We start from the raw sequence: 22,457 nt of genomic DNA, 5'->3' as shown, positions 1-22,457 counted from the left end.
GATCTCCATTTTATCTGATATAAACCATGGATTATGCACGATCTGGTCTTTAGGGTCAGCTAACCCCCAATTCTCTGCATTTGAAACCCAGTGGTGGTTCTCATTCAAATAGCTGGGGCAGGAGGACACAGAGATGGATTAATTATCCTGTATCATTGTTCCTCTCTTTTTGAGACTAGATAATGCAGCTGAGGAGTCAGATAACACAAAGAGGTCACTGGGAGCTTTGTGAGCTTCTGCCTTGGCATCAGCCTGTGTTTTTTTTTTTAAACAGAGGGTGGGACCAATACCCACTTGGAGAATGAAGCTATTTAAATCACTTGCTTTTGGCTGAGGTCTCAAGTGAGTTATCTGTTTGTGGTCAGGCTGGGTTTCTGCCATTGCAAAGATACAAATTAATATGGCTTTGGGCACTGGCCCTAAGAGGAGAAGTGGGGCCGGCCAGAGGGGAGCATCAATGGTTTTTCCATTTCAATCATAAAGACTGTCTGGGCAGCGCTTGGTCTGGAGCTATGCTGTGGAAACTCCTGACCCTGACCCTGGAATGATCTGTGGTTCACCACACTTGAGAGCCCCTAATTGCCTGTGGGTTTTGATTGTTGACTCTCCTCAGTGTTAGTTCATTGGGACATACTTGGGGAATGGCTGGAGGGTCCACCCCAAGGCATGCCACTTTGAAGCCTGGTTCTGACTTCTGATTTTCCAGGCAGCTGGGCCATATTGTACTTTCATGGTAGCAAATTGAAACAGTGGCCAAAGATTCTTTAATGATTTATTGGGTGTTCATAGGCCTTCCCACCCCTGTTAAGTGTAAGGAGTATAAATCAAGGAAAAGAAAACAAGGTGATTGCCCTTGAGGAAAATACAATCTGGGGCATTCATAAAAATGACAGCCATAAGCATTTATGGAACGAGGGCTTTTATCAGCTCCTAGACTAGGTATCTCACTACTCTTCATTGACACCACAACAGTATTGTCTGAGCTGAGGTTTAGAGGAGCAGAGAGCTCACACAACTAGTTCTTCAAGCTCTGCATCTAGTTGTCTTCGCCATGATCCCACCTTCCTTGTTTTCTCTGCTTAGAGCTGTGTTCCACACTTCCGGAGATTTGAAAGGCATTTCATTTGTTATTTTTCTTTTAAGGAGCTCTTAGCAATTGCCAAAAAGCAAATTTTCACATTCAGAGAATAACTAGGAAACTCCAAGGTGCCTTTGATACAAATCAATAGGAGAGTGTGGGCTGAAGTTGTAGGAAAGTCTCCACAATGTAATCAGTGCAAGAGCTGGGAGTCAAAGAAGGGGGAAGTCTGGGCAGTTGCCAGCCTTCAGATCACTGGGAGAGTGGGGGATGGGACATAGATGGGGTGGACCATGAATGCCCAGCTCAGGTAGGCATTTTGACCCAATGTGGCAGCTGGGCTGGGAGGGTGAGTTAGGGCATCAGTGACCCTGGTGGGAATCTTGGAAAGTTGTCTTAGAGCAGAGACAGTGAGTCAGGCTGGTGGTGGGGATAGTACAAGCTGATGGTTTGATAATCTGGAGCAGGGGCCTCCTCATTATGGGCTCCCTGCTTTTGTAAATACAGTTGTATTGTGACCACCACACCCAGTCGGTGACATGCTGTTTGGCTGTTTTGGAGCTAAAGTACAGAGTTGAGTGGTTGGAACAGAATCAAGGAAACCTAAAATATTTACTCTCTGGCCCTTTTACAAAAAAAAAAAAAAAAAAGTTTTAACCTGAGCTGGGGCTACTTGTAAGTGTCCAAAAGGAGAAGCGAAGCCCATTGACTGGCACACAGTATGTGCCCTAATAGGTAATAGGTAGGTATATGTTAAGAAATGAACGGAACAAACTAAACTTGATAACAGGAAAGAGAACAATCAAGCCTGTGATTGTTTGCTGAATTTAGATGACCTCCCAGAGAATGGAGCCCATGGAGGGGAAGAGAGACTGATAAGAGAATCCAGGAGGGAAAGACTTGTGGTCTCCCAGCTCCTTTGCTTTGCAGAAGTCAGGGGCAAAGTTTGGAAAGGGAAGGAGCAGGAGGCTGATTAGTGAGCTGGGTGGTAAACTGGAGGAAGGCGGCTGCCTGGACGAGGGAAGCAGTGCACTCACCTGATCCCGAACATCTGGTGGGCCAGTGAGAACTGGCAGAGTGCCTTCCAGAGTCCTCTCACCTCTGGCAGGAACGTGGCATTGGAACGGGGGCGTGGAGTTACAGTTCCACTCTACCGGGAGGCTGACTTGGCTGCGTTGCCTGAAAGTTTTTCTTTTATGTTCTTTTACTTTTAAAATAGCAGCCCATATGCTTGTTGCCACCAGCCTCTCCCCCAGAAGCTTACTAGAGGAGTGGGAGCTTGCTGGATGGATAAAAGTATATGATATTCTCAACTGCACTCTGGACGTTGTCATGGAGAGAGTATCCCTGGTGAACACCCAGGGTTATGGCAGGTCAGGCTGCCATGCTCTCCTGGAATGTGCTGGCCCACATGGAGATCTTCTGAAGGCCTATCAGCATAGGACAAGAACTCCTGAGTTGTTGAGGGGCTCACTAGGAGTCAGGTCCTGGCACAGAACTGTCTGTGTCTGGGAAGTTGAAGACAGAGGGTATCCAGCCTACCAGTCATCTTCGGGTACCTAGGGAGTAGTGTGAGTGTTTGGAAGCTGGGAGGCCCAGCTAGACAATAAGCAGGTCCCTGGGCAGGCTTGGGCATCATGGAGCAGGTGACCCACAGCAGTGCAAATTGGAAAACCAGGATCAGCGTCCATGTGGCCAGGATCCAGGGCCCCAGATGCTAACTGAGTTCAGATGGTCTGGAATTCAGGACTGTAGAATTAGAGATACCTGGGACAAGACTGGTCAGGATCTATGGACTTAGGCCCTGGAAATAAAGAAGGACTCAGCTGCTGGAACTGGAGAGTAAGGGAGTGTATACAGGCTTCTTGGAGAAAATTTGTCAATAACCAGCAAAGTAGAAGTTATGCATAGAGTATGAAGCAGTAACTGCACATCAGGATATGTCATTTTCTTCCCTTTCTTCATAAATGTGTGAGAAGCCATGTATAAGAACGTTCACTGAAACGTTGCTTACTATTGCAAATTTTAAAAGAAAAAAATTCAGAAATATTTATTAGTGGTTGGAAAGATAGACAGTGGTTTCTTCATAAGCTGCAGTGCTCTACAGCAATGAAAAATGGATGAATTAGGGCTAGATGTGCCACCATGGGTAAATCTCAAAACTTGAATGTTGGGCAAAGTAAGCAAACTGCAGAACATAGATCCTGTATAAGGCTTACGTAAAAGTAAAATACTCCAAAAGATTATATGTTGTTTATGAACACAGATACTTGTTAAATCTAGTAGTGGGCACATGATTGGCATCTCATTGTGTTTTCCCGTGTGCTGGAAATAATTCATTAAAAAGGCAGGAAGAAAGAACGAGAGAACATAGAATGGTCTGCTAGACTGCAGTAATCTGAGCGGAAGCACAGAAACCCATAGCCTGTGGCTTTATACCTCTCACGTGTCGCCTTCCAGGGTAGCTGTGCATTCTGATCTCCAGAATGGTCAATGGCAGGTGTGATGTTTCCAGATTTCTGGACATTTCAGTGTTGGGAGCACAGTGTCAAGATTTGGGAAGTTAGCTTGGAAATAGGAGAAGGGAGCCTGTTTCCTCCACGTGGCCCCACTGGCAGGTGACTCAAGTGACAAGGTGGAGGATGGTCTGCTTTCTTGGAAAAGTGAGTTCCTCAGGTGCAGCGGTCTCTGGCAATGGGGTGGAGGCCTCTCTCCCAGCTGCTCCTCACCCCAGGCAAAGGGGGTCCCCGTAGCTCTGTGGTTAATGTGGTGTGCAGTGTCCATGCTGGAAAGGACAGAGTCCAGGACACCTTTAGTCCCACAGGCGGCCTGGCTTCTTAAGGTGTCTTCAGTGAAGACACCTGTCTGTCAGCCTGAGCAGAAAATGCCCAAGGCACAGAGGAAGCTGATCTATGGAGTATCTTTTGTTGGAAAGTCCCGACTCTTGGAGAAGCAGCTACTCGGAGAAGAGCAGAGTCCCTGTGAATCTGTGGTGCAGCCGGAAGAAAGAGAGGACTGTGTGGTGCTAAGCATACTACCTTTGATGAGATTTATTTGGATTCTGGAAGGAAGTTTGTTGTGACGTCAGTCATGCAGGGGGACCTGAAAATTCAGCTCTTTACAAAAGTAAGATGTTTGCTATGTATAGAGTGAGGAAAGTTTGCTGGTTGGAAAACAGCTAAGCACTGTGTTGGTGGCATAAAGATATTTAAGGTCCAAGTGGGGCCTTATGATTATTGGAGTAAAACCTCTTGTATTTGATGATGAGAAAATGGGGCTTGACAGACCCTCTTCTCTGCCAAACTCTAGTCAGGACCCTCTGAGTGCTTTGTCAACAAGGCCCTGTCCTTGGGTGTGTTCAACTTTTACCCAGTTTCACCATGAATCCTGCTAAGCCCATTTAGCTAGAATCCCCCACCCTCAATATTTGATTGAATTCCTCATCCCCTACCAGGCCCTAGGTGATGTCTGATTACCCTGGCATGCCTTCAGTAAGAATCCTCTCAGGTCAGTTTAGAAAAGAATTACTCTACCTTCTAGTAATGATCCATTCACTGACTCCCACCCTTCTCTTTGGCTGTAAATTCCTTGCGTTTTGTTGTTTTTAGAGTTGATCCCAGTCTCTCTTTCCTATTGCAGAACCCCATCACAGTGGTCTCTATACTTATTGCCATTTCCCTGAATGAAGTCTGCCTTACCATTTTAACAAGTGTCTGGGTAATTTTTTTCTTTAACAGGCATAGAGAATTGGTTTGTCCAGGGGAACACTTTGTGTATGCTTTAGAGTCTAGATTTCCAGACTCCAGATTCAATGTTCTTTCTCCACACCATGTTATCTTTAGGCCTTTAAGAGTACAGAATCAAGAAGTGATTCATCCTACAAAATATTTTATTTGGGTTAATAAAAGTATGCACCTGACTGCCTCTAGAGATTAAGGTGTCTCCTCCCTGCTGTGGAGAGGAAAGGAGCTTGGAGTGATTGATCATTTAACCTTGATGCTAGTCTATGTGAACTGTAGGTCCTTCCCTGGCACCAGATGCTGCTAGACCTTTTCAATTATGCCAACATCCAACTTCATGAATTTTTCTAGGTAAGGCTATGTTTTGACTTGCTCCCAGATGTTAGCAGTTGGGCAAGAACTTGTGACCACGCATTCATTCTTGTAAATAAAGACAAAGCAAAGCAAAACAATACACAAATCAGTACATTCAGCACTTGCTTTGCACCAGAAGTGGTGCAAGGCATTGGGGCTGTTACAAGAAATGGCTTTTTCCCTTAGGGACTTGTAGTCAAGGAAGAGATCCCAGAATAAAAATAGTATGACTGAAACCATAGGATAAGTGCCAAAATAGAATTATATACAAGGTGATATGAGAACACAAAGGAAATCTTGATTAATTTCCCAGTGGGGAAGCTGGAAGGAGGGTGATATTGCTGTTGAAGGTTGGAGATGAATGCACCAAGAAGAAGAAATAGAGCAGGAATAGTTCAGGCAAAGGGAATGATATGTGTAGAAATGGAGGGAAGTGAAAATGCAAGACATTCAGGAAAGTTTAGTGAGGCTGGAGAGAAAGGGACAGGGAGCAGATGGCTGGAAATGAGTCTAGTAAGGAAGATTAAAGCCAAATTTGACAAGACTAAGCTTGGAAGCTACAAACTCATTGTGCGTAGGCAGTGGGTAATTACTACGAGGGATGAGATGGACAGAGCTGGGAGGTTGAAATATAGCCTGATGACAGCATGGAGGATGGTGGGGCGGGGGAGAAGGCTAGAAAAGAGCATCCAATTGGGGAACTATTGCAAAAATAATGATGCATGAGCCACAGCATCGGGGTGAGGATGAAAAGACCAAGGGTCCAAGTTATTTAGGAGATAGGATCATTAAGACTTGGAGACTGAGCTGGGTTTAAGAGATAAAGGCAAGGAGAAAGATTAGGCGTGATTCCCTGTGCTTAAAGGTAGACAGGAGACAGAAAATAAGTCATTTTGAGGTGGGGGCTGGTTACAAAAGTTACCATAGCCACTGACCATGTGGAGCCAGTAGCCTAGGGAGGGATTTGAAATGCTGATGTTTGTTTATTCAGTAAGCATGCTGAGCGTATATGATGTGTGAAGCCTGGTTCTGTACATTTTGGGGAAAGGAGAAGTGAACGTCCTTTTTATTTTTATTTAATTTTTTTAACATTTCATTATACCTACATCCTTTTGGGAGGTTTCCCATGTGTTCTATTTTTGCATCTTTACAAAGATCTTGTAAGAACTAAGTTACCCTGATTCTTTTATTTGAGAAACCTGAGGCTCTAGCAGACTAAGTAACTTGCACATGGTCATGCAACCAGAGAGCTGTGGATCTAGCAATGAAATAGAGATTTTGCTATGCCCAAAGTTCATGTTCTTTCATCTCACCATAGCATTCTCTGTGGTTCCTTGCCCTCCGGGAGCTTATGTGGTGCTAGGAGAAACAGAACTTAAAGAAATTCAACATAACAATATCAAAAGAGCCGAAAGGAGGCATGGACAGTGGGCTTTGGGCATGTAATGGGTGGGGAAGCTTGTTCTTGTGCAGAGAGATGAAAGTGACTGGGAAGAGGGCTAGTGAAGCCTTAACAGAGGTGAGGGTGGGCATCCAAGCTGGGTGTGGGGACGTGGAATTTGCTAGATTAGATGGGGGTGGGGATAATTCTTAAAGGTCATCAAATAGTACAAGCCTTGGCTACTAGGCTTGTAAAAATAAGATGTAGGCCAGGACAGGAGCAGATTCTGGTGAGAAGGTGGATGAAGAATCCAGGAAAAGGCAGTTACTAGGGGAGGCACCCAGCTAGAGCTGGGATCTGAGACTTGAGACAGAATGCAGGCACCCATGAAGTTGGGTGACCACAGAGGAAATAAACTGACCTCTGATTTTCTAAAGCCTGGGTGGGAGAAGTTTCGTGATCTAGCCAAGGAAGGCAATGAGGGAAAGACGAGTTGGGGAGCTGATGATACCGGTTGTTTGAAGAGGGAGGGGGGCAAGTGAGGGGTGGAGTTGGGAAGTGAGGTAAAAAGCGTGATAGCGAGCCTAGCTCCTGGGGCCTCCCTGTTTGGCACCCCTTCTCCTTCCTCCACTATGGAAAGGTGGGGTGGAGAGGAAGGAGCCTGTGGTTTGGCCTGCCTTTGCTCTCTGAGACCTGACTTGTGGCTTTGGTATAAGGTCAAAACCCTGGAAATGAGGCCCAAAGGACAAACAGGGTAATTGGAATAATGAACTGTTGGCAGTAGTTCAACAACATTGACTTTTCACCCTGACACACCATTGCTCCTCTGTGCAGAGGCTCACACCCTCTGCCTGCTGCGGCCTGATTTGGCCACTGGACCCTAATGGGCTTCTTTCCACCAGAGGATCCCGAGCCTCAGGCTCATTGGAGGGGGCATGAGGTTGGCTGGACTCCAGTAACCTCAGGAAGCCATCTGGCCTTGCACACAGCTCCTTGTGCCCCTGCACAGCACCAAGAGGGACGCCTGGGCTGAAGGTGGAGCAGGAAGTCCCCAGCAGCAACCTGTACCCACAGTGTCACAGAGGGCAGAAAAGGAGGTCTCTGAGAAAGGCTGGGAGCAAAGGGGACTGAGTTTAGGTAGATGCAGTGGTCTAATTGCTGTTCTAAAATTAATGGGGCCTTTTATCTCTGAATCACACCTGTGATTTGGGAACAAAGGTGCAAGTTGAAGGAGAGCCTGGCTTCCCTTTGAATACAATCTCCCATTTGGTGAAACATCTCTCCCTTTGTTTCTCTCTTACCTGCAGATCAACAGACTATGGCACCACCTATGAAAAGCTGAATGACAAAGTAGGTTTGAAGACTGTCCTCAGTTATCTCTACGTCAATCCCACCAACAAAAGGAAGGTAAGACTAGGGGTCAGGGGTCCTGACCTCTCCCTGGGGATGGGGAGTTGTAGTAGGGCTGCCTGGGACCAGGAGTGAAGAAAACCCACAGCCGTGGAATCAGAGAGGGCCTGCTTGATATACCAAGGAGAACATCACAAACGCTGCTTATAATTCTAACAACTGCCTCAATACTAGTAATTTCAACAACAACAGTAAAATTATATAACTAGTAAGGTGTTCCTCTGTGCCAGGGATGCCTTATCTCGTTTATGCTCACAGCGAATCCATGCGCTAGACATTATTATTGTCCCCATTTTACAGATGAAGAAACTGAAGCTCAAAGATATGAATTTTCTAGCCTAAAGTCAGACAGCAGTGAGTAACAGCTTTGTGATTTGAGGATGGATATGCTTGTTTCTTGAATTGGCTTCTTCCACAGTTGCCCTGTTGCTGGTCTGTTTTCAGACAGCGCCTTGGAAACGGGGGAGTCTGTTTCTGCCGAGGGGAGGAGAGGCAGTTCCTGGATTCACCGACTTGATCTAGAACAGCTGCTGAGGCAGGAGAGAGCAGACCTGGCTCCGGTGGCCCCTCGGCTCTCTGACTTTCCAATGGACTCAATAGCCAGGATGTGGAGGAGATCATATAAGGCCAGACCTTGGTCATGGAGACCCATTGGGAGGAAGGGTCCTGGATTCCATGGAATAATGGATGGTTTTAGAAAATAAATACTGTGTAATATGTTGGCTCTGGGAAGAGGTGATCTTACTGCAACTAGGAAGGCACTGCTCTTTAGAAACTTAGGCAGGCCGAGCCCCTATAAACATACCAGCGTTCTAAAAGGCTGTTTCAGGGTTTCTAAAAGGCTGAAAATGTTATGGAACCAGGCTGGAATGCCGGCGGAAAAACCAAGTGGCACTCGGAGATCTTGGTGGATCAGATATGTATTTAACACCGGTGGGCTCAGAGGAGACCGTTTCTCCAAAGATCTGAGCCCGAATGCAAGTGGGAAGGGTAATTTATAGTTGTCAGCTTCCATATCTGTGGGGGTTTTTGTGCATGCAGCAAACAGGGCAAGAAGAACCCAGAAGAGGGGTCTCCAAGCTAGAGACGAGAGCTTATTTTAGTCCCGTTGGCCATTTTATGGTATCAATAAAACATACCAGGGTATTTAGTATATGGGGGCTGATGGTCACAAGTAAAATTAAGGAAAGGAGGGGCCCTTCCAGGGCAGGGAGCCAGGATGCCCAGTCTGTGAGATCCCATCCTCTCCATTGACTGATATTTTCCTGTTGTCTACATTGAATTCTTTCCTCGAGTTCCTTAACCTTAGTCCTGACGATTCCTGATTGGTTTACAAAATAGCAACATTCCACCCCGCCCCAGGAAGACACAAGTCCCTCCTTTTCCTGAAGTGAGGAGGTGGAGGGCTCGCCTATCTTGGAGGGACACTGCTACCAGGGAGTTTGTTTGGCTTTGTCAGGTTACCAGGGAGTCTGTCATCCGTTCCACATCCAGCCTGTTGGTGCAGTCCCTATTAGCCCAACAGCAAGAAGCAAGATTAGGGTTATGACACCAGTAAGGGGCAAGGGCTGGCCGAGTTGCATCCAAATCCCTGGGCTGAGTCCACAAGTTGATTCCTCAGGCTTTTGCCTTGCACAGGCCAGCCAGCTTCCGGGGTGTGGCTGGAGCAGGGCTGGAGATCTCAGGGGCCAGTGTCTTTTTGAGGGTCAGTTTAGGCGGGTTGACTGGATCTGGATCACTTTGCCACGTTGAGGGTTCCTCTGAGTTGGCCTTCTTAGCTCTGGAGTGATCACCATGGGGTGGTACCCGAAACTGAGTCCTCTACTTGGTTGTGTGTCTGTAAAGTCCACCTCCAAGTCTTCGAAAGGGGCAGGTTTCTGGTAACTGTCAGATCAGGTTTAGGGAAGATATGGTTTGCATATGTAGAGATCCATCCTGTTTTCTAGCTGTTTAAATAATCATATGCTTGGGGAGCCTGGGTGGCGCAGTCGGTTAAGCGTCCAACTTCAGCCAGGTCACAATCTCGCGGTCCGTGAGTTCGAGCCCCGCGTCGGGCTCTGGGCTGATGGCTCCGAACCTGGAGCCTGTTTCCGATTCTGTGTCTCCCTCTCTCTGCCCCTCCCCCGTTCGTGCTCTGTCTCTCTCTGTCCCAAAAATAAATAAACGTTGAAAAAAAAAATTAAAAAAAAAATAATCATATGCCCATAGGGTCTTAGTACTATCCCCACAGAATAACAAGCACAGAAGATTGTCTATACACGAAATACTGTGACAATTTTTCTGAAGTTTACTTCAAGTTGTCTAGTTTAGGCAAACAACAAACATTTAAAGACAGAACTAGAATTTAACATCCTTAACGGTGCATTGTTGAAACATAGTCTTTTTATTTTCTCTAAACCAGCCCCCCCCAACCTTTCTAGAGATAGCCAAATTGAGACCAATGCATTTGTAGAACAAGTCCAGTCTTAACAATCCTGGCCTAATTATCTATGCAAGCTCACCAATAGCGATTGATCGTGAGGATCTTTTAAAGTTTGCTTTGCTGGAACCTTTTATCAGGAATCTCTTGGTTGAACTTTTAGTAGCCTCTCCAGGCCAGAAGCCAAGCCAAATACTTGCCATCAGACAGGCCTGTGATACCTGTACAATTGGGAAAATTCCTCTTTATGAGGTCCCCAAGATATCCTGAGGTTCCTGCACCTGCCAGGAAGTGACCTTCTTTCATCACCTGGTGAGGCTGCTGGGAACTCTGTAAGTAAGGTATCAGGCCAACATTTTCCAAGGGGCTCTATGGCCTCATGTTTCATAAAGCCAACCTTAGTTCCTTAAAGCTGTCTGGTCATATCTGAGTCTATGAATGTCACTCTCAAATATGACATTCCAGTCAAAGCCTTGATAAAATAACCAGTATTTCCAATGGTGATCTGTTACAAGATGAACAGATTCTTATTGAACTTATGCAAACAACTGTAATTGCCATGAAAGAAAGAATACTCACTGAGAGTTTTTGAATTTCAGGGGAGTTATGTAGAGAGAAAAGATAAATGCTTCAGTTTACAAATGAATATTTTATGACATTTCTGTATATCATAGATATCTTAAGAGAAAGTTTCCTTAATCTGGAAGAGAAAACATCAGAGAACAAGCAGTATTTTCAACAAGAATCACAAAACTATAATCTTCCTTAGTTCATTTAATCCCATGTTCCTAATTCTTGTTCAATTTGAATGCAGCTTTTTAGTTCTGGAAATTCTTACCCATTTTAGTATTATTCTTAAGGACGTCAAATACCTGTATTTGTCCCTAAAGTCCTTTTTATAAATCTCCTTGAAGAAGAAACACGTTTTGTGGGAGAATAAGAACAATTATAAATGACAAAATCTCAGAAATAGACATTGTTAAAGATCTGATGAGAGTTCATTATGATGCAATTGACAAAGAAATTCGGTTATTTCTGTGACACATAACACTTCAAGTAATCAGAATATTAAGTGATGACCTTATACCAGAACATTAAAACTTTAGGAATTGCATATATATTTGGGCAGTTACAGCATTACCAGTGCAGTACAACCTAAGGTTTACCATCGTACGACAGTGCCTTTCCAAGTAACTTAGTATCCCAAATAAAAGGGCCTAATTGGTCAAAAGACTTCATTTGCCATTTAAATCCTGGGAAGTTTGTTAAAACCTTAGGAAGTTATAAGTCCATCCTAAATAGGATTACAGATCATTACAAAACTTTATTTAACCAACGTGGCAGTAAAAGATTCTAAAGGTGAGTGTATGGCATTATATAGTTGTTACCGAAACCTAGCTCCTTTAACATTGAAAAGTTTTAACTAAGTAATCAAAGACCTGATAAAGATGAAACATAAAACTTTGGTTTTCCTGGAAAATAAACCTTTGTTTGCATTGTCTTACCAAGAGCAGATCAACAGTCCAAGAAAACTTTGTCATTTGAGGAAAGAGAAAAGCAGAATTTTAACCTTATACCAGTGTACTTTTAAAATTCCATTTATCTCAACCTTCTACAACTTTCTTTTGGCTTCAGACTTTGTCCTAAAGCTATTTCTCTCCAAATAACCAGTCTCATTTAGGACAAAATTACTTTCTTCTACCCTCAACAAAACTGTATATCCATTCCTTATATCTTTCTTACATGTCTACTACTTTCCTACATACAGGGTTGCTTTCCTTATTTCCATCAGTCTTAAGTACACTTAGCAGAATTTTAACTCTTAGGAAACTTTAGTCTCCAATTGAGGACTTAGTAACCAACTGAGAGGTGTTTGCAATGAGAATTTTTTTAGATGGTAAATTCATGAACCAATTAAGTACAAAGCATGTTTTCCAATAGGTCCAAATAGCCTTAATTTCTCAGCAATATGAAGTTAAAAAAACAAACCTATGTTCAGTAATCAAAGCTTTAGCATTTCCATCCTATTTGGAAAGTTTCAGGTTACTAAGGACCTTGAAAGTTATCTCAACAATTACCCATGAAAACTTTGAGACAGACAAAATTAACTATCATTAATAAATTGCAACAGAGATAACATGAGCTTATTTGACCTTTGCTGATAACTTTAAAGACAGGGCCAACAAACTTAAATTAGTTTCAACACTGAATATGTTTCACCTGCGTCCACTTAAAAGTCCATCAATTTTTCCCCATTGTCAATTTTCACCTGGGGCACCAGTGGAGGTATCTGAAATGGGTGGTCCTAGAGGGTGCACTTTGCTCCTTGACCTGGAGGGTGGGAGGAGGAACCAATGGTGCCTGAGGCACTGAGGGTGGTCTAGGACCACACCCAAGTTGGTGCAGAAACATGAGGGGGAAGGGAAGGCAGAAGCAGCAACTGCTTGGGAATATTCCTTCAAGTCTCCATCCCCAGGTAGACTAACCACAGTTGGCTCCAATTATAGCTGTTAACCTGGGAAATGAGAGAGAATCCCTCACATCTATTAGGCAGAGGAACAGGGAGAGGGAGTCAGTGTCCCTTTTAGTCTGATTCTATTTCGGCCAGACCAATAAGGTCCCCTTGAGGTTCCTCCTGGGTTTCTGGGACTTTCCCTGGTTGGGACACTTATTCTTTTAATGTCCTTTCCCCTTGCAGTAGGCTCATTGACCCCTTGCTAAGGAGGTTCTGGGCCGCCCCGCTTTTGGTGGCTAGACCTTCCCCGTCCTTTCGTTTTGGCTCTTTTGTGCCTCTGGAGCAAACAGGGTGTAAGCCTCGCATATTCTCTTATAATAATCCCCGGGGGAATCCCCTTGCTGCTGGGCATATTCATGGGCTTCTCAGCCCCTGCTCTGATCCCCAGGAGTACAGACTCTTGGTACCCGTGGATATGGACCTACATCTGGAGAGCGCCTGCACCTGGCTGAGGATGCAGTCTGGTCACTGGTCCCTGTGGAGGAGGGTTCTCCGGGTCCCTGAGGGGATGAGAAATGGGTGGTATTGGTGGTGGAGGAGAGACAGTCAGGGGACGGAGCCCTGTGAGTCATAAGGTGGCAGAAGGATGAGATCTTCCTTCGTATCTCCTGCAAACACTAGGGGAGCAGTGGGTTGCTTCTTTGGCTCTCTGGGTGAGTCTCCGGATAAAGTGGCTAAAACCTTTGCCTGACTCTGCTTGCTATGGATGAATCGCACCCAAGGCAGAGGATTTCAGGCAATTTCAACCAGTCGATGTATGGAAATTGATCAGGGTGACCAGGGTCTCTGGAGACAACATGCTAGATGCAGCAGATCATTGGGACATCCAAGGTTCCTTCACAGGGCCCTCCTACACCAAAAGTGGGCCATTCTAACTCACATAGGGTCCTTAACATGCCAGGGGTTATCTTAATTCCATAGTCTCCCCAAAACTGCCTTCTTTGCTCTGTCCTGACCCCATAATGTTCCTGTGAGGCAGAGTCACAAAGACAGAGGGATAGGGGCCCTTCCTTTAATGAGGAGATCAGTCAGATGCCTGTCTGGCCGTGTCCCGAAGGAACTTAGGTGACGCTTAGCTGTAACGGTCTCAGCTTTGTGACTTATGATCAGAAACTATTCTGATGCCACCATAGACTTTGTGCCATTCACCACAGAATCGCAGACGGGCCCATTCAGACTCTGTGGGCTTTGGGGACCTTAAGGGTGCCCACCCATGGAGCCACAGAATAGAACTTGGCAGGCAAGCTAGATCGAGTTGCACATTCACACTCACATACACACCAGAGGTTATTACATTCCCATCCACGGAATTTCTACCTGTGAGACTACTGAAGTGTCTGGGGACTGATCAGGTCCCCCTTCCACTCTTGTGAGTGGGCCTCACTAGATTGGACCCCAGTCTTACCAGTTCCGATGTCGGGTCCAGATCCTCACCTGCAAAGTCTCCTTGAGTCGGAACGGCAGAGCAGGGCCAGCCTGAGGCAACTGAGCGGGACACTGCCAAAATTCAAGGAGGGCGTGTCTTCTCCCTTGCGATTCCTTGTGCCGTCACCGCCTCGCTGTTCTCCCAAACCGGTGGCAACAATGGGTCAGCACAGTTGGGTTTCCTGGTCAGGGAACCAAATATGTTACAGAACCAGGCTGGAACGCTGGCGGAAAAACCAAGCGGTGCTCAGAGATCTTGGTAGATCAGAGATTTATTTAATACCGGTGGTCCGTTTCTCCAAAGATCTGAGTGCCGAATGCAAGCGGGAAGGGTAATTTATAGTTGTCAGCTTCTCTGTCTGTGGGGGTTTTTGCATGTGCAGCAAACAGGGCAAGAGGAACCCAGAAGAGGGGTCTCCAAGCTAGAGAACAGAGCTTGTCTTAGTCCCATTGGCTATCTAATGGTGTAAAACTTTATTCATTTTCCCAACAAAAATGGCACTGCCAAGATCTCCTCTTGTGATCCGATTTGCATTCCCCCAGTGGTTTTCTAGCCTTTTCTTTAGTGAGAATAAGTGCAGGGGTGAGCTTGAACCCATTGTGCAGATGTCCCTGATCTCTGATTCCAACCTGGTGGAGGCCAAGCGGGGGTGATGATTGTTTATGCTACTCAAAGCAGAACAGCTTTGACTCAAACCCTTAGCAAGAGAACTCATAGCCCCCTCTTCTCCTCACTTTTGCCTCCACAGCCCCAGCAAAGAGAGGAAGCAGAATGGGTGACACCTGGTTCAGCGTTGGTGATGGATACCCAACGATCTAGCTAGAGAGCCCCAGACCTGAGACTGTGCCCACCAGTCAAGTGCCAGAACTCAGATGATCATCAGGAGGGCTGTTTAGATACCCATTGCTGGCTTTAGTGGAGCAGTTTGTCTTTCCTTTTTCCCAAAGTCTGTCTTTTACACAGTTTTCAGTATTGTCATGTGACTTCTTGAATGTTAGAGCTGAAGGGATCAAAGATTTTATTTATACAAAGAGTTATTAATAGTTGTTGAACTTCAGTGCTTCTGTGAAAGTGATCAAAACTCTAGATCTCTTCTCTTAAAACCTGCCCCTGACATAAAACTGGAAAACAGTTTTTAGCAGTTTATGAACAGCTGGAATCTCATCCCTGGACCACAGATGTCCATGGAGTCTCAGTTAAGAATCGTTTATCTGTAATCATTTTACAGATGACGTTTACAGGAAGACAGAAGCCAAAAAGCCCACATAACTGGGTGAAAAAAGGAGCCAAGTTAGAGGCCAGAACTCATGATTCTCAGTCTGGATTTCTTTTCTCCAGACCACACTTTGCACCTTTTCTTTCTATGCAGTCACAGCCTAGTATTTTAAAATTTACAGTCTAGTCTTGTCTTGGAAGCTTGGGGCAGTTGCTTCATGACTTCGATTAAAGCTGGTGCCCTGTCCATGATGGACACATGATAAAACTGGACCCAGTCAATTCAGAAGTGATGTGTCTCAATTCTGTCTCTGCCCTTCTCCCTTCATTAAGAAGGAAGCTGGAGCCCACAGACGATAAATGTCCACCCAGGTCACTCAGCTGGTTGGTGGCTCCATTGCCAGTTGGTCTCATGACTTGCAGTATAAAGCTTCCCACAAGTGACGTGGGGTCAGATGGAATCACATCTCAGGGTGTGTGCACTCTGGGAGAAACAGGAACTGGTTTGTCATTTGTCATGTACTTCAGCACTGATCTCTGATCTATGACCACAACAGAATTAATCATATTTTCACGTAGATGATGGGTCAGCCCTCTCATGAGGATTCTCCCAAGTGGGATGTGGAGGGTCACACCTGTTTGCATCCATTTTGGTGGTCATCTGTCATGTCTGTTTCCTGTTGGGTTTCTATTAATGTCTTCTTTGGTCTTTTGCTGTTTTTCTTGACCTCTGACTTCTTTCTCTCTCCCTGCTATAGCCTAGATGTGCTTAGACCTGCAGGGAACAAAGTTGGTGAAAGCAGATGCTGGGGTCAGAAAGAACAGAGAGCTAGGACTGAGAGACTACTGGAGTAGATATGCTGTCTCCACTTCTTCATGCTAGAGATGCCATCTACCCCACAGGCTCTCTGGAGCAGTTTCTCATGGGAATTCATTCCCACTTAACAAAAGTTGGACCTATTTTGTATGTCTTCTCTGAGAAACGCCATTAAAGCACAATTAATTCCCACTTAAGAGGTACTGTTGCCCAGAAAGTTAAAAGCATAGATATTTTCTTCACACAGATTGGGGAAAAACAAATGACTGGCTATTGCCATGGATTTATTTACTTTTTTTTTTAAATGGCAGTAGGAATTAATTCATAAGGAGACTATGTGATCCTGAAGTGCTTTCTGAATCATCCAAGGGAAGATGAAATTAGATTTTGTTTCATTTTATTGTGTTTTTGATTGTCTTCTGAGCCTCTAGATGCCAACAATTCAAATACTTACATGGTGGCTTTCTTTTAACCAGAATATTCAGTTTACCAGAACTACTGTTAAGCAGCCACTTAGGCAAAATGACAATTAGACATAAATACTCAGATGAAAATTCTCTGATTTGTTTCTTTATTGCTCTAGTGCTCTGAATCATTATGACCTTGTAATTCAATTTTTGGTTTTGCTTCCTTCTTAAATATGTCTTAAAGTTTAAACTTGTGGTCTCTGGATTCTCATCTCAGCTCACATTATGCAAGATCTTCTGATTCTCCAGTGCCTGAATTATCTGTAGCTGCCCATGTTCACTGACAGCCAATGAAAAATCCAGCAGATTTTCGGTTAATCTTGTGGAAACACTTGCTCTTTACTTAGTGAGTTATTTATTTAACAGATGGCTTGCTTTCCTTGGAGGCTGTGAGAACATCAGAGATCTGTGGCCCCTGGCAAAACAGTAAATTGTGCTTGTATTTATATAGCTGCTGATTTTCTAACGCTTTTGGTGATGACATAAAATCTCCAAATGCAGATAGCCAGTAAGCCATTAGATTGAAAGTAGAAGTGTTAACATGTGTACAGTCTCCTTCTACCAGTAATCATCTTAGCCTTAATTGAGTACCTACTGAGCTAAGTTGCATTTTAATAACTTCATCTGTATAACCTCCAGTCCTCCCAGCCACTTTAGGAGGCAGGTGAGATAAGGAAATAGCTCTATGTCAATTATGCCAAGGCTGTGTTACTTGTAATTGGTGGGTCTGCAACGACTTTCCCATTGATAAGGACAAGGAATGACAGATTCATCAGGATACATCTAGCAATGGTGGACTCCCTAAGGAAGTTGAGATTTACACTAGCCATATTTACTAGTCTTTCCTAAGTGGGAGTATTGGTATGAAATGCTGGGAGCTACTCCAGTTGAAGTTGTTCCAGGCTGTCATATGACATGGTGGCATCAGCATTATTTTAATGACCTTGACCTGTCCTGACTGTTTTTGATGTGAATTCCATATTCCTCTCCGTTTGCCTTTCTCCAGCCATTGGCCAAATAGCTCATTGCCTGCGTGATGTCCGAGCCTGGCAGTGTGTTAGTTCTAGAAATAGGCACATGTGAGGTTTGCCTCCCAGAGGAGGGGCTCTGGTGGGGTCTGAGTTCCCTCTCATAGCTTCTGCTGCTCGCAGGAGACAAGTGTCCCTGGGTTTCTAGAACTCATTACTGTCAGCTGATTCTTGTCCTCTGGTCCATGCAGAATGGCATGTGCCAAGGTCAAGCTTGCATTTAACAGACATGTGTTTTGTACAACACACACATGCTGAAGGCTTTGTGCCTCCACAAGAGAGGGCTTTGGCTCCTACGGGTGCCTATTTGAGAACAAACCTTTAAGTGGATAGGGAAATGTAGGCCTGCTATGGTCTAATTGCTCTGGCTCAAAAGTGACTGCCACCTGCAGATTTGGAAACAGTGTTTTGGAAACGGCAGAGAGCATAGGAAGGTCTGACTGCCAGGGAATGTGACTAAATCACTGCAGGGTAGAGGTGGGTATGCCTCTGTAGATGTGTGGGGTGTGGGGAGGCTGTAAGGTCTGTTATCAGAACAGGATAATTACTTCTTATGAGCTCCTTGTAAGTTCCAAGCCCTGGGCTGAGTTCACTTCTACACCCTATCCTAAGTTTTGCTCTTAATCCCTAGACCCTGGCACTTTTATTCCAATTTGGCACATGAGAAAACTGAACTCAGGCAGGTGAGCCCTTGTTTTTTGTAAAAAAATGTGGATCTCCATTCACCTCTGTCTGACCACATGGGCCACGCTGTCTACTCTGACCTGGAAGTTGACTGCCCTTGCACAGATATAAAGGCCAGGAGAGTACAGTCAGCACCCTCATAGGACTAACTCTGCTTCTGGGGGTTTTCTGTCCATTATTGTGAGAGAATTAGCAGTTTCTTAGAAGAAGAGGGGAGTGTTAGACCGTTCTTTCTTAATTGATTTACCATGGAGAAGGATAATTGCTTCCAGGCTACCCTGCAGAAATATAGTGGGAATTACCAGTCAGATTTCTCTGACAAGCAAGCCGTTTCTGTCAGGCTACTAAAGAGGCATTGTGAACGTGGTCGGGTATTGGTTATTCCCATATCATTCTCTTAATACAGCAGCATAACCCTGAGCTCTCTGACACGTGGGAAAACCTCTAAGGAAAGCAAAACACAGAATTTTAAACTATTGGCCTCCTGCTTTCCCTGACCATGTCTCCTGAGATTGTTGGAGGATCAGGGAGAGTTGGCTTTGGGGCAGAACACTTTCCATTCACAGATATTAAAATCTCTTACACTAAAGCAAAGCAGTCAGAATCATAAAAAGGAGAATGTAGAAAGATAATTTCAGGCTGTTCAGCAATCTGTTAAATGTCTAGCTCTGAGCAAAGTGTTTTGGAGGGGAATTTCCCGCTTTTAGAAGTGTGCAGTCCAGGGGCGCCTTGGTGGCTCAGTTGGGTAAGCGTCCGACTTTGGCTCAGCTCATGATCTCATGGTTCCTGAGTTCAAGCCCCACATCGGGTTCTGTGCTGACAGCTCAGAGCCTGGAGCCTGCTTCAGATTCTGTGTCTCACTCTCTGCTCCTCCCTGCCCCTCTCATCCTCTCTCTCAAAATTAGATAACCTTAATAAAAAATTAACGAAAAAGAGGTGTGCAGTCTGGGGCACTTGGTGGCTCAGTCAGTTAAGCTTCCAACTCTTTGTTTTGGCTCAGGTCACGATCTCATGGTTTTGTGAGTTTGAGCCTCGCGTTGGGCTCTGTGCTGGCAGTGCAGAACCTGCTTGAGATTCTCTCTTTCTCTCTATCCCTCCTCTGCTCACACTGTCTCTGTCTCTCTCAAAATAAATAAACTTAAAAAAAATAGTGTGCAGTTTGGGCAGACAGCATGCACAGAAAAAATGGCTGCGTGTATAGAGTTGGGGTCTCAAACTCAAATGCATACTAGGGCCAGGGAGGGGGTGGCAGTGAGTAGCAGGGGCCAGGTGGGGACTTCAGCAGCCACTCCACAAAGGGCCTTGCGCTCAGGAGCTCCAGATCACTGCTTGCTTGCGAGGATGAGGGCCCAGTGCAGCTACGACATCCTTCCCATTGTCCCCTGATTCTTTCTGCATATTTTCCTGTGAGACTTTTGCATTTTGAAGTGTTTTAGATAGGCTAGGATGTGGAGTTGGGAGTTTGGGGCCTGGGAAACGGTCCAAAATCCATTTCAATTCCTTGCATCCAGGTGGTGTCGTGTGCCATATTCTGAGTTCTAAGTGATTCTCCGGATGAAAAGCTGGTATTTGCAAAGCGGCCTTTGGGGCCACAGGGTAAGGATAGCACTTAGTAGGTGTTCTTACTGAGGGCCTCCAGTGATGCCTTGATGACCTGTGGGAGAGATCAGCTGAGTGTGGCTCACGGAGACTTCCCTTTGACTCAAAGGAATCATGTAGTATTTTGTGTCTTTGAAGGGCAAGACCTTTAGAGTAGGAATAGAAGACGACCTCTGTTTCCTTTCTGCCCCTGGGTACCTGTGTTCTTCAATAAGCCAGTCCCTACTCAGAACTTCCATTTCCCTATCTGTATAATGGCAAGATCAGCTCCTATACTTTCTGAGGTTCCTTCCAGCTTGGGTTGTCTCGATGGTCACCATTTGGATGGTGCCTCTCAGAGGGCTGCATGGTGGTATGTGATGACCTGTGGACCTTGGGCTTAATGCACAGCCAGCTGAGTAGTCCTTGGAAGGTGCGATCCCCATAGCTCTTGGTCTTAGGGATGCATGTTGGCCAGCTAAGCCCTTCCATCAGGCTAGAAAGTTCTTTTCTGAAGTTACAGTTCCTTGGTCAGAAGGTGGATGCTTTCCTATAACTCAGTGGCTCTGCTTCTGTGACCCAGAGTAGCAGCATCCTCAGTGGCACAACAGAGGGCTTCCATGAGCATGAGCTGATGCAGCGTCACATGAATGTCCCTATCTCGTGTAGGCATGTGCAGCTCTCCTCTTGCAAGGGAGGGAACTAGAGATTCTCTCTCTGGAGCACCCAGGCGTGAGGATACTCTCATGATAGCAGCCAGTGGACAGGCTCTGCTGCATCCCACTTCCTCCTTCGTGGCCACCTGCTTGGTGCACCCTCAACCAGGCATCTCGTCGCCGTGGGCCCTGCTTTGTCCCTTCACAGAATGTGTATAATAAGCCATGTGTTAAAGAGCAAGTGAGACAGGTCCCTCCTGAGGGTCCTTTCTGTTTCCAAAGGTAACAAGTGTCTGTGGTATTAATGACAGTGGTGATGATAATATAATAACAGTGACAAGCAGCTAGCATTTTTTGAGAGTTAACTATGTGCCCAAATTATTCTAAATGTTTTATGTGAACTCATTGCATACTTCATCAGCCACCCTGTGATGTTGGTACTGTCATCATTCCATTCACAAATGATGAAAGTTTGGCACCGAGAGGCCAGTGACCTGCTGAGGTCTAGTTGCTCCTGGTCACTTGCCGTGGTCTAATGTGCTCACCTAACTCACTTTTACTCATATTTAATTTCAGACTAGCTGCACATTGGAGCTAAAAGGGCCCCCAGAGATCATCTTTGCCAGCTCTCATTTAGCAGAAGGGACCACTTGGGGACTTGCCCCAGGTCATGACATCATTTGCAGCAGAGCCAGGGCTGGGACGGGGTCTACTGACCGCTAATCCAGTGTTGTCTACAGACGCACGGGCTGTTGACAGCTGGAGCACTCAGACGTGATAGAAAACCCGAGCTGCAAGCGAATGCAAGCAGGGAACAGCTGGGGATATGTACTCTCCACCTGTCTCACTGATGTGTGTGTTAGCTGCAGGGTCATACAAACATCCATAGCTTCTCAGTTCTTTGGCCCAAAGTCCAGAGGACATTACCACTGGGATCCTGTTTCAATGAAGCTGGATGAGAAACCCAGGGCTTGAAATCCAAACTGCCATTTGCATGTTGGAAGACAGAATGGTTGAGTACTGTGCTCCAGGCTAAATGGGTATCCAAGAAACAAGAGGCTGGCTCCCCTGGGGAAGAGATGCTTCCCTGGGGAAGGAACTAGGATTTCTGGTCTAGGCCTTTCTCTTAACTAGCTATGGGGATAGGGAAAAACCATTTAAATTCTCTAAGCCTCTGTTATCCCATCTGTAAAATGGGCATAAAGGATCATTTACCTATCCCTTCCTTTGGGAGCAAAATTAGGATAAAATGAGAAACATAATACCGTATTGGAGGAAATAAGCTTCAGAAAGCGAAGGGAGGGTTGTATCTATTGAGGCGGAGCTGGCATTATGATCACAGACTGGAATCTGGGCTCCCTGTGCACTGGCTCCTTGGCTGTGCCTCTGTGCTGACCATTGGGGCTGCCAAGCCTCCCCTGCTGGGTTGCGTGCTTCTCAGTTTCCTTGAGGGGAGGGGAGGCTGCACCTCCCAGAACCCTGGGTTTTCGAGGGCCTCACATCCTGCCCTGTCCAGGAGGCACACTGCCACCTTCTTTCCCCTGCCAGTCTTCTTCCTTGTCTCTTAAAACCAAACTTGCTGACAGCCTGTGGGAGATGGATTATTCTGCTGATGGAGAGAAATGGTCCCACTCTTGTTAATTCACAACCACCTCGTTTTTCTTGCCTCATCAGTTAACAGTTATCAAG

The 22,457-nt window shown here is 45.5% G+C and overlaps 1 protein-coding gene across 1 annotated transcript in view; it reads left to right on the top strand.

Moving 5' to 3' along the window:
- SORCS3 (sortilin related VPS10 domain containing receptor 3) overlaps nt 1-22,457 on the top strand; it is a 414,417-nt gene that overhangs the window by 70,182 nt on the left and 321,778 nt on the right. The window contains exon 3 of the mRNA XM_032595155.1: nt 7,861-7,960. Within this exon, the coding sequence (XP_032451046.1) occupies nt 7,861-7,960 (100 nt within the window). The remainder of the gene's footprint in view (nt 1-7,860; nt 7,961-22,457) is intronic.

Source organism: Lynx canadensis, chromosome D2 (genome assembly GCF_007474595.2).
Source record: "Lynx canadensis isolate LIC74 chromosome D2, mLynCan4.pri.v2, whole genome shotgun sequence".
Classification (NCBI taxonomy): Eukaryota; Metazoa; Chordata; class Mammalia; order Carnivora; family Felidae; genus Lynx; species Lynx canadensis.
Note: the sequence above shows the minus strand (reverse complement) of the source record. Positions and strands in the feature narration are given on the sequence as shown.